Source organism: Astatotilapia calliptera, chromosome 20 (genome assembly GCF_964374335.1).
Source record: "Astatotilapia calliptera chromosome 20, fAstCal68.1, whole genome shotgun sequence".
Lineage (NCBI taxonomy): Eukaryota > Metazoa > Chordata > Actinopteri > Cichliformes > Cichlidae > Astatotilapia > Astatotilapia calliptera.
Window position 1 is genome coordinate 17,410,290 of NC_137441.1, and position 11,889 is coordinate 17,422,178.

At 41.1% G+C, this 11,889-nt stretch overlaps 1 protein-coding gene across 4 annotated transcripts; it reads right to left on the reverse strand.

The window, feature by feature from the left end:
* Window positions 1-558: 558 nt before the first annotated feature.
* Window positions 559-6,294, reverse strand: LOC113013955 (uncharacterized). 4 transcript variants are annotated; one of them, XM_026155214.2, is made up of 3 exons: window positions 5,963-6,294; window positions 3,348-3,875; window positions 559-2,034 (listed from the first exon to the last, which is right to left on the reverse strand). In XM_026155214.2, the coding sequence occupies exons 2-3, from the start codon at window positions 3,870-3,872 to the stop codon at window positions 1,561-1,563; spliced, it is 999 nt and encodes a 332-aa protein (XP_026010999.1). In that variant the 5' UTR covers window positions 3,873-3,875; window positions 5,963-6,294; the 3' UTR covers window positions 559-1,560. The 4 variants fall into 4 exon arrangements, with proteins under 4 accessions (XP_026010999.1, XP_080150722.1, XP_026010998.1 ...); XM_080294596.1 differs by having other exon boundaries at window positions 5,819-5,968; XM_026155213.2 differs by lacking the exon at window positions 5,963-6,294 and adding an exon at window positions 5,478-5,952.
* Window positions 6,295-11,889: the final 5,595 nt, after the last annotated feature.

Sequence of the window (11,889 nt, forward strand, 5' to 3'; positions counted from 1 at the left end):
AGATGTCCAGACGCGCTCGAATCACTCTCTCCCGGCGGAGAGCTCTGCGGAGAATTTGGGCTTCGATATCTACTGGCTCTTCAAGGAAGGGACACGCCATGTCTGACACTTCCTACTGTCAGGTTTCCGACAAAGGGGCGGAGACAGTCAGGGTTAGTTGTGGTAAACCTGCTAGGGGGCAGGTTAGCTTCACGGCGTGTGTCGTCATAGTGACTCACTCAGGCTGCAGCTGAACTCGCTTTGTGAAACCGAAAACCCAGAGTTTTCGTTAACTCAGGGTATACTTACTCAGTTTTTCCACTAAACCGGCTTCCTGAAACAGGGACCTGCAGTCAGCTGATGATGAGGAAACATTTCTCCTAATGAGAACGTCCAGATGAACAGAATCAACTTTCTGGGATAATCCAATAACTCACACTAATACAACAAACCTCACTTTTTTTTTTAAACTTTCCTTCAGTTTCAATATTCTGAACTCTTCTGATTCCAACCCTGGTTACAGCATAAACTGTGACCCTTTGGTGTGGTGAGATGCTTCTTTAAAACAAAAAGTCAAAGCCCCATACAGAATGCTTTTAATGCAAACATATTTTCCAATCAGATATACATCTATAGAAATGAATTTCAAACACAGAAATGAAAACCTTAAACACTAGATGAGTCCATGCTAAACATTTTGAATCATTCAGGGACCAAAGCAGAGAGGTGAGTGTGAGCACAGTCACTATGTCACAATTCAAAGTCCTGACTTTCTTGTTCCACACTGACAGAAGAAATGTCAGGCTCAGAGTGTAAGACCTGCATATGAAAAATAATTTAAGGAGTGAGAAAGCAGAGTAGAAAGGACAACAGTCACACCACAACCATTTCAGCACTAGGTCACCAAATAATAACAATAATAATAATAATAATAACAGCAATAATAATGATTTTTTACAGGTCTTAGTATTAAAAGTCTCATTATGAAACATATGCACAAAGATTAGTCATATTTATTGTTTATGGTTTGGAGCACTTTCAACAAACATAAGACCAACTCATGACCTGTGGAGGTGTTTCAAGGTGATCAGGGAAACTATCATACTAAACAAAAACAAAAGTGTGATTTGGTATGCTTGATTAAAAAAAAAAAAAAAAATAAGAAAGAAAGACAAAAACAGTCTTAGTTACTGAACCAGGAAAAACACATTATATATTCTGGAAAAAAGAAGTATTTTAACAAAGAACTATTTGGTTCACTTTGTAAATGGGACCAAACTACAGCTTGAAATAATCAAGCCATACGCTGCTATGGTTTGAGGTTTTATCAAAAGGAAATGAACTAACACATCAAAAACATCCAAACATTGAAGACCTTGCTATAAACTGCACCTAATGAGAAGAGAACACCACATTAGTACAACATCTGTTTTTGGACGCCTAAATAAAACAAAAAGGATCACCAAACACATAAGCCCATCGACACCACTTTTATTAATGTGCATGTGTTCACAGAAGACAAATGTATAAAAGTCTATTCTAAACATTCAGTACAAAAAGGCTAACAAATGTGAGGTCACTTTAAGAAAGCAGGTTTAGAGCAGCTTCGCTCTGTCTAAGTTTGGCTCTCATTTGAGCGATCTTCTCCTCCTGTGCCAACTCGTTAAAGTCACAGTCCATCTGCAGTGATGTGGAGGCGGCAGCTGCACCCAGGGGCTCCACCCTGCCCCTGCTACTTTGGTCAACTTCCCTGATGTCCATCTGTAGACTACCACCTCTGTCATTGTTCTCACCGGGGCCGTCTGCTTCCTCGGCAGCCAGATCCTCCTCTGGCTCCCTGTGAGGCTGAAAGCAAGCTGCCTTCAGGGGGGCCTCTGAGAGCGGCTCTCCTCTAGAATCTGCAGGACACTGGCTGCCCACTTCACACTCACTCTCAGTGGGTTTTGGCAGAAAGTGAACATCTCTTGTCCTGTGTGCGTCATCCTTCTTGTTTTCTGTATGCATTACTTTACATATGTTGTGCTTTTTCTTGGGCTTGTTGTCGCTTGGCATCGTCTAAAGGATGTACAAAAAAAGTCACAGAATTAGTGTTTAAAGTAGCATTCTAGGACTAAAATACAAATGAACATAAACATAATCCAGAGGCTTCTGGGAGATGCTATTCTGTCATTTAGTTCAGTTTTTTGTGGAATCTCATGAATTCCAAAAAACCCACCAAAAGCATATTATGAAATATACTTTTGGTGAACCCTAAGGCTCAATTGTTTGTCAAATAGGTTGATTACAGGCAGCAGCATGTAGCTTTACATTTGTAGGGGCCTCCTAATACATGCATGTTTATTTGCATCTTGATACTAGAGATAAGCTTGAACTTTATATTCTGTAAATTAATAATAATAACAATTATTATTGGTGGTGATTAGCACTGTCAAAGCAGTGCTAATCACATGGTGTCGAACGTTTATGGATGATCTGAAAACCGTCGACATCGCCTGAGACGAAGATGTAGCAGTTGCTGCAGACCAACGTCGATAGAGATCATTAGCTGCCCGATGTGACACTTGGTGTAGGAGGAACTAAGTGCTAAGTAAGATTAGCATTGCTGCCTCACAGCAAGATGGTGCCTAGTTGGATTTCACCCCCTGGCCGGGTCTTTCCTGTGTGGAGTTTGCATGTTCTCCCCGGGTACCCCGGCTTCCTCCCACAGCCAAAGACATGTTAGTGGGGTCAGGTTAAATGTAAATTCCCACAGGTGTGAACTGTTGTCTGTCTCTGTGTATTGAACATAAAATTCTCACCAGATGTCGGTTCCTGGCTGAAATCAACCCCTTTCAGCAACTCGATATCACAGCAAGGCACGTAACAGAGATACCAGTCCACTGTGTCCATGTCACACTTTGTCTCTCCAAAGCTAACTTAATCATTTCTACTTCTTACATTTTCTGTTTAATACCGAGTTTGTGGATTTAAATATATCATGTCCCTCTGCTGTTATATTCCTGCGGCGTGCAGCAATATAATTTCTGCATGCGCTGGACTGGTGTTTCTGTTACCTGATGTCAGGTTGGTTTCAGATAAAGCTCTGTGATGTCAGGTTGGTTTCAGATAAAGGCTGAGACCAATAATCAAGAGTTTACACCGAGTGATCAGGCTAAACCATGTGAAAAGAGAAAAGAATGGAGAGCATTTGTGTGTTTTAGGTTAATAGTAACATAAATATATTCATTATGATTCTTTTCAATGATATATAACTGTGTTGTATTGAATCATTCTCCCTTCTGGAACAGCAACAGACTGCTCTGTGTAAATACGACCTCTGCTAGACTTTTTGTAAACTGGTCGTTTTAGCAGAAAGAAAGTTGTGTTACCTTTTTCCTTTTCTTTGAAGACAAGTGGGACGTTGAAGGAGTGACAGGCTGAGAAGTCATCTGTTTCCCACGCTGACTATGGCTACGACTAGGCATTCTGATGGACAAGTAAACTTGCCCACGGTAGATGACGACAGCATCTCGACCGGTTCGCGGGGCAGAGTCCGAAGGGAATTGAGAGGTTTGACATAGAGGTGCCTTGGGAACGGTGCCCTTCAGCACCTCGTGAGCTGCACGGTTCGAGGAAACAAAAGACATTCGAAAAGGACCCCTTGAAGCGCGCAACTCTTTCCCCAGCACGGAGGTCATGTTATCTATTGCACTTCCTGTGTGTCTCTGGCCTTTCTTCCGTATAACTGCTGGAGAAATCCATATGCCTTCTGGAGAGTCTGCAAGATTCCTGGAGGCATTCAGTAGAGGGAGGCCCATTCTTCTGAGTACAGACTTTGGCAAGGTCAACAAAGGGATGTTTTTCACCTCAGCCTCTGCAGGGATGTAGATTTCCAAACTGCTGAGGAGATCCATGATCTGTGTACACAAATCATTTAATCAATAAGCAATCGTTTAATAAAGTGACACATAAAAAAAATAGAAGAATCAGATGATGAAAACAGTCACAGACTGAAGAAAAAGCTCCACCTCAGCTTCCAGCAGTACACAATCGGGGAATTGACAAAACATGACTTTGTTGTTGGTGGAGAAACCCTTGTTGTAAGCACAGCTGACAGATGTTTCCTATAGTTGGCCATCAAGGTTGCACACATCACAGGGGGGATTCTGGACAACTCTTCTTTATAGAAACTCTAAAGGTTTCTTTCTCAGGCTTCAACTCGTCTCACAGATTTTTATAGAATTGAGGTCTGGAGTCTGGGTAGGACAGCCGGGGACCTTAATATGCTTCTTTAGCCACTCCTTTGTTGCCTTGGCAGCATGTTTTGGGTCATATCAGAAGAATCATCCACAGTGTCTAGGCAACCACATGCGATAAACAAGCACTCCAAGAGCACAAACCTCAACCAAAGCCCTTTTCCATTAGTACCTACTTGGATTGACTGCTTGTCCATTAAAATCTAGTACCATCTGATGTGGATGGTCATTATCATAGCAACGCGTCCCAGCGTCCCCTTGATGTAATTGAGATGCAACACGAATGCTTAGGTCAAAGAATAAGAATAAGAATATGCCAGCTGCTCATCTGTGGCTCTTTGTCAGTCCCAATAAAACAGCCCAGAGTGAACCAGTAAATTACCCTATATAATTTTCACCATGTACCAATCACAATGTGTGCAGTACAGTAGAAGTACAGTGTGTCCATCTCTGTGCTCGAGTATGGGGATGGTGTTCCCCAAAGAGCTTGATTTTGGTTTCATGCAACTTCAGCAGTTTTCCTCAGGCCTCCTGTGAATCATTAAGATGTTCACTGTCAAAGTTCAGACAGGCCTATACATGTTCTTGATTACGGGGACCTTGTGGGTGTTTCAATCCGTTGTTGCATAGTGGATTACCAGGTATGTTTTTGTTAACTGTGGCTCCAGCTTCCTTCAGGTGATTGACAAGCTTCTTGCTCATGGTCTCGTAGCCCAGTCCAGCCTTGTACCAGTCTACAATCTTATCCACGAGGTCCTTTGGTGTTTCCCACGGTGGTGGAGATGTAGGAATGAAAGACACTGATTCTGTGGAATCTTGTTATGTGTGCTTAATGCACAAAACAAGTTGAGAACAGAAGGATCTAATTCATTTGGTTGTATTCTGGCTTTGTTACAGGGGCTCAAATACTCATCTGACTTAATGACCTGCAAATAAATTCCAACTTTTATGTAATGTGCATGTGTTTCATTTTAATAGAGAGAGAGAGAATATCAATGAAACTACCATAAAAATTTGAGACTGTTCTTTTTTTGGTAAGTGAACAAACAAATTCAGCAGAAGAGCAAATAATTATTCCCCCACTGTAACGTTAACATGGGAAATTCTTCTGCATTGAGTACTTTAACACTTTTTCTTAAACTAAAATGTTACAAAACTACTTTTGAACTTTCAAAGCTTAAAAGTGAAACTTTGGCATTACTACTTATGTGATACTGCTTACACATATAAATGATGCGAATAGTTGCTTGCCCAACGTCTTACCGACATCTAAGCGTTAATTGGACTTCCTTTCCCAGCGTACCCACAGTTTCTCTCTGGCCCATGCTGATGATACCAGATGTATACTTCCTGGCAAAGGACTTGAACAGCCATGTTTATAAAAAAAAAAAAAAGGTCCCGGTGTGAAAAATCTAACATGACGTTCGCTGAAACGCACACCGAGATAAAACTCGCCCGTGAAAGAGACCGAGCCCGGTGTTCCTGTTACACAGACACCATTTTGTTAGAGAACAGCAAGAAAGGCTTTGTAACCAAGGACAAGTCTTAGACCGCTAATTAGCACATTTGTTTCCAAAAAGCTCGTCAACACCTGGGTGTCGTACCTCAGCTCACGTTCGAGAGGGACAAGAAACCAACTCAAACCTCAAAACGCGGAGGCGGATTTTCACAGTGCCGAAGATCGCCGTTCACGTTAAACACACACATAACATACTAGTAACACGCAAGTCAAACGCAGCAACACATACCTTAGCAAAGCAGCCCTTTTTCCCAAGACCCCGATATGCTCTTGTTTCACTTTGCCACAGGCGAACGGACTTCCGGGCCGAATTTCAGAATAAAACATTCATTTAGCCTAACAGCGATTTTAAGTGAAACTGTAAAAAAAAAAAAACAATAATGATAATAATAATATTAATAATAAAAAAATGCTGCGTTAAAAATGCGTACTTGACATAAAAATGATATGTGCTGGGAAAAAAAGGGAAGGTTTCGGAGGGTGTGTTGAGAAGTCCAGGAAGTATTTCAGGAATCGTGTGTTGCTTGCACCTTTATGGGTGAGTGACGTCGGTGATGACGTCTGAAGCCTCGCTAGTTCAGAAAGTGAGTGTTGGTGTGATTTCTGGACATACATAAAGTGGAACGGATCCGTGGGTGGAGGTGCATATATTTTAGCCTAACATAAGCCTACTGTGGGGTACTTGTGCACTTCTGCCTCTTCAGTACCACGTGAAAGGGTTTTCTCCAAAGCCAAAGAGGTTATTGCCAAAAGGGGAAACCAGGCTAAGGAGAGCCACGAGTGCAAAATGAATTTAATTAATTAATTAAATAATGAAATAACGCATGCACACATTTGCACACAACCAGAGATAACTGCTAACAAAGAAACCAACAGACCCAATTTTCAATCAATCCAAACACAGAAATGTTTGCACACACATATGATTATGTGCAGAGGTCCACCCTAGAAACCAGCCTCAGATCTCCACACATGTACACATGAATGCACATACTTCTGTACACATCTGGATTGGTAAACTGATTACCAATCCAAAATTCCTAAAAATCCAAGCACAGAAATGTTTGTGCACAAATGTGATTGTCCACAGAGAGCAACCAATTCAGCCAACCTTAGATCTCAAAGCAGGAACACGGGAATGCACAAAGATTTCCACACATACAGAGATAGAAACGGCTAAAGAAACCACCGGAACAAAATTCCAAGCAATCCAAACACGGAAATGTTTCCACATGTTTCCTGATCATGCGTGGCCCATTCGGTGTGCCTGCATTGAGCTTGATCCAACCTTAAATCTCAGGATTGCAGGATTAAATGAATCCACATACATTTGCACACATACAGAGATAAACTCTTCCAAAGATACCGAATCCCAAGAAATAAAAAAACCCAGAAATGTTTGCACACACATAAAAAGAAAAGAAAAATAAAGAAAGAAATGGCAAATGTGAAATGATCTCACACTCACACATTCAATTCAATTCAATTTTATTTATATAGCGCCAAATCACAACTACAGTCGCCTCAAGGCGCTTTATATTGTATAGTAGATCGTACAATAATAGATACAGAGAAAAAACCAACAATCATATGACCCCCTATGAGCAAGCACTTTGGTGACAGTGGGAAGGAAAAACTCCCTTTTAACAGGAAGAAACCTCCAGCAGAACCGGGCTCAGGGAGGGGCGGGGCCATCTGCTGCAACCGGTTGGGGTGAGAGAAGGAAAACAGGATAAAGACATGCTGTGGAAGAGAGACAGAGATTAATAACAAGTACAATTCAATTTACGGAGGGAGGTGCTTTTGCTGTGATGTGTATTGTAACAGTTTGTCAATAAAAAGCCGACGAGGGAAGCTGCTCTTTGAAGGATTTGGGCTACAGACAGGTGAGGAGCGTGAGCTCCAAGAGCTGGTTCTGACCCAAACTTCCCTCGTTAAGGAGTGAAAAGACCGGTTGAAGATGTTCTGTCTTGTTTTCTGTTCTTCATGAGGAATAAGTCTCTAAACTAGCGGGGCATGTGGAAACACAGACCCAACAATGCACATCATCGGCATACATCGCCTTGAATGTCCAGTCAATAACCAGACCATTATTCTTCTCAGAGTTTTGGTATATCCCATACGCCCTGCCATAGGGTTACAATGAGCTGCCTGGAAAATTATTTTCCAGCTGCTTTTTGGCACCACCAACTGGGTGTGTCATGACTCATTCAATACAATCTGTCTCTAACCATCACAGAAAGAGGGTCGGTCAGCGCTACGTCTGAGCACACCATTTGATCATCAGTTTCCATCCCTCGGTCAAAGGCTGCGCGTAGAGCGTCATCACAAGACTGCTCTAGTGGGAAATCTCAGATGGAGTGAATTACTGGAGCAGGCAGAGCCTGTGTATGTCCCTGGGCATACACCTAAGCGTCACCTACTCTGCCTCCAACAATATCCTGGGTTGAACGAAGGGAATGGTGGACCAGAGTCAGCGTGCAGCCTGAGTCCACATTATCTGTCCCGCCTCCATACACGGGACTCTCGACTGACGTGTCCTAGTTGTTCACATCTCCAGCACTCCAGCCCCAATGCTTGTGTGGCTCGCAGTGAGTGGAGTGCATTGTCCATAGCCACTGTGCAATGACTCAGACCCAGAGCTGCCTCCCTAGAGTTGGGACTGGCTGACTTGCCACTGCTGGTTTTGACCGACTCATTGATTCTCTTAGCTGCACTGACAGGTGGTTCTCCGACCGCTTCACCACGGCATGCGGATCGGCTGGTCGGTGGCAGCAGACCCACTCTGCTGTGTCTACTGGGAGCCCATCCATGAATTGCTCAAGGCCAATTAGGTCCACCAGCCAAACCTCTCCTTTATGTGAGTGCCTGGCGTTGCTCGGCCGCTGGGTCATGCACCTGCCTTGCGTAGGTGAAGGGCCGATTCTATGACCCCACCAGCTACCTTGTGCAGTGGTCCTCCAGTGTGAGTCCCAGTTGGTCAAGTATCAACCAAGGGACATCTTTAAAGCAGACCCTGTCAGGACTCTTCCAGACACTAAACCAAGGCACAATGTACATTTCAATTCCTTTAATTTTAAATATGTTTATATTGTCTATCCTGTAAAATAGTCAGATGTCTATTCATATTAATGTACATAATTCACCTGCTTGCTGCTACTACTGCACATTCACCCAATGTGTGTATATATATATATATATATATATATATATATATATATATATATATATATATATATAATGTTCTTCCTCTACACGCCCCCCCAATTTTTTTGCACATGTCGAGGAGCGTGTCAGGCTACATTTCGCGTGTGTTATACTTGTATAACTATGCATGTGACAAATAAAGAACCTTGTACCTTGAACCTGTTAGGATTAAAATGATTAAATAAAGAAGATTTTTTTTTATGATTTTCACATACACATCACATGTGCTCATTATGGGCTGGTGCTGCATGTTTTTGAAGGTCAGAAACTTCATTCAGTGCTATGACTGAATTGAAATATTGAGACTGATGTAGAGCGCAGAGGGTCTTTTTGTAGCATGTATACACATCACACCACATAAAAGTCAGGCTATTTTGTGGACCAAGGAACTCTGAACAAAATGTCCAGAAATTAAATAATAAATAGAATCAGAATTAATTATCAAGGCAGGGAGGTGTTTTTCTGTCTCTGTTTAAATGCATGTACATCCTTCCTTCAATTACAGTGCATTTAATGGTAATAAAAAGCAGATAATGAATTATGACACTGTGTTCATTTGCAAAAAGAAATCACTGTACACACTGTGATCCACACACAATTGAACTGTAATTAATGTATGTTACAGATAACAGACAAGAAAACAGCAAGAAGGCAAGTTTTAAATAAATGTTCATTTAGTGGAAATGGAATTAAATAAATCATGAATACATATTTTAATCAAAAACATGAAGAAACCTAAAACTGATGGTCACGTTTCCAACAGAAGTCAGAGATGTCTGCTTCACTGCGTCCAATTCAGAACAACTATGTTTCATACCATTTGTAAATATCCACTTTGTAAAGACAAAGCTTACACTGTCTGTCATGATTCAGTACATGTTAGGCTGTGTTTGGAAAACAAATGAAAACATTATAAGTAATGTTTAGGATGCAGCTTACAAGCTGAAGTGGAACAGAGTGATTTAATCTATTATTCAAAAGTGAAGAATTAAGGTTTACAAACGAAAAAGTGCATCACTGAGCAGATACATGCTATTGTATTGTTCTACACAGCACAAGGTAAACCATAGCAAACTTAACTATAAAACATATAACCCTGTTTACAAAAATATTGTGATTCAGTTTAAAAATGTAAATTAAATAATACAGTATTCAATTAAAACCTTTGTGTAACTATAAATAGCAGAAAGACAACGATTCAAATATTGAAACAGTTTTGTAAGAAAATAAATATTCATTTAAAATGTTTAATTAATGACAGCAACAGTTTCCCATTGTGTTGCATAACCACTTTTTTAAACAACCCCTTTATTTCACCTTCATTTTAGGTTGGAAATACTGCCCCCATCACATGACCTGAAGAAGCCTCAGAGGTGAAACATCTTCACAAACCTAATAGAGTCCAGTTATCTCCTTGTATGTAAAGAGACACTTACTGGCAGGAACTGATGGAAAAACCAGGAATTTAGTAAAACTGCTGATTCAATCTGCGATAAGTCTGGAAACCATTACATGAAACCTTTCTGCACATCATTCATCAATAATGAATAACATAGACTCATTAATGCATTAATGAGATATGTAAATTACTACACCATTATAGGTTGCTAGCTTTTTATCTGTGCGTACTAACAATCGTCATGGAGCTCTGTAAATAAAGAATAGAGCAGCCATTAAAAACAAAGAAGAAAAAGAATTATAAGAACTAGATCAGTTATCTCTTTGGTTACCTTTTTAAAAAACACATAATTTCTCAGTTTTAGCATTTGATGTAAACTTTAAAATAATCTTATCAATAAAAAGTTATAGTTTATGACCTGTTTTTGAACTTCCATAACAGTTTTTGGAAACAGAGTTTGTTTTCAGTTTAATGGTTGTCAGAAAAAAACAAGAAACCTGACCAGTAAGAAACATGTAAGCTGTAAGTGTGTTGGAAAAGACATAAACTGGGTGCCACTTTAGCTCAGTGGGTAAGCAGAGGAATGAATGGGTGAAAAAGACAAGTTGTTTGAGTATGCTATATAAGAACCAGTCCATTTACCATTCACCGTGCAGGTGACCACATGACAAGAGTGAAGCAGCTGGCTTTGACTCTGACATCTGGTGTCTCTCTCTTATTCTGGTGTCTGTTTCTTTTGTTCTCTATCCATAGCTTGTGACCATGGGTGAGGGTACAGACACGGATCAACTGATAAACAAACTAGTACACATTAGTGATGTGACGTTCTGTATCGAGGCTTCGAAGCGTGTGTCGAGTAATGGAGGGGGCGTTTCCGCGAAGCGCGTATCGAGGCTTGCTTCATTTATGGGAGGAGCTGAAAATGATGACGTCCGAAGCCTCGCTGCCCGGCTGTACCACGTGACTGGTTCAGGAAGCGGTTCGAACTTTGCCGCAAATAATCATTTTCCATACTGCCAGCATAAATATACACAGTATACTGCCATCACTACAATATACATGTTTTACACACTCCTTTTGTTGTTGACATTTACAGGCTGTGTGCAAAATGCCACACTCTTCAAATTCATGCCAACTAATATTTTTACGTCCAGTAGGTGTCCTGCTAGAGCAAATGAAGCTTCAAGAAGCTTCGCGTTGGGGTGAACCAATTGGATGAAAAGCTTCAGTGCTTCATGAGGCTTCATCTGCCCATCACTAGTACACATCACTGCAGATCCTGTCCTAGTTTGTCTATCAGTCTCCTGCTCCCCTCTCTCAGGGAAAAATTTCCCTGAGATACTTGATACCACTTAGGGCAGGGGTGTAGAACTCCAGGCCTCCAGCACCAGTGTCCTGCAGGTTTTAGATAGCACCCTGGGTCAACACACCTGAATCAAATGATAAGTTCATTACCAGGCTTCTGGAAAACTTCCAAGACATGTTGAGGAGGTCATTAAGCAATTTAAATCAGCTGTGTTGGATCAAGGACACATCTAAAACCTGCAGGA

What these genes read in the sequence shown, in the direction of transcription:
- LOC113013955 (XM_080294594.1), bottom strand. Translation starts at nt 4,028, where the DNA reads ATGTTTTGTCAATTCCCCGATTGTGTACTGCTGGAAGCTGAG. An exon ending in GTGTACTGCTGGAAGCTGAG is followed by an intron (nt 3,876 to 3,986) that starts GTGGAGCTTTTT and finishes TTGTGTACACAG; the next exon opens with ATCATGGATCTCCTCAGCAG. An exon ending in CTTCAAAGAAAAGGAAAAAG is followed by an intron (nt 2,035 to 3,347) that starts GTAACACAACTT and finishes TACATCCTTTAG; the next exon opens with ACGATGCCAAGCGACAACAA.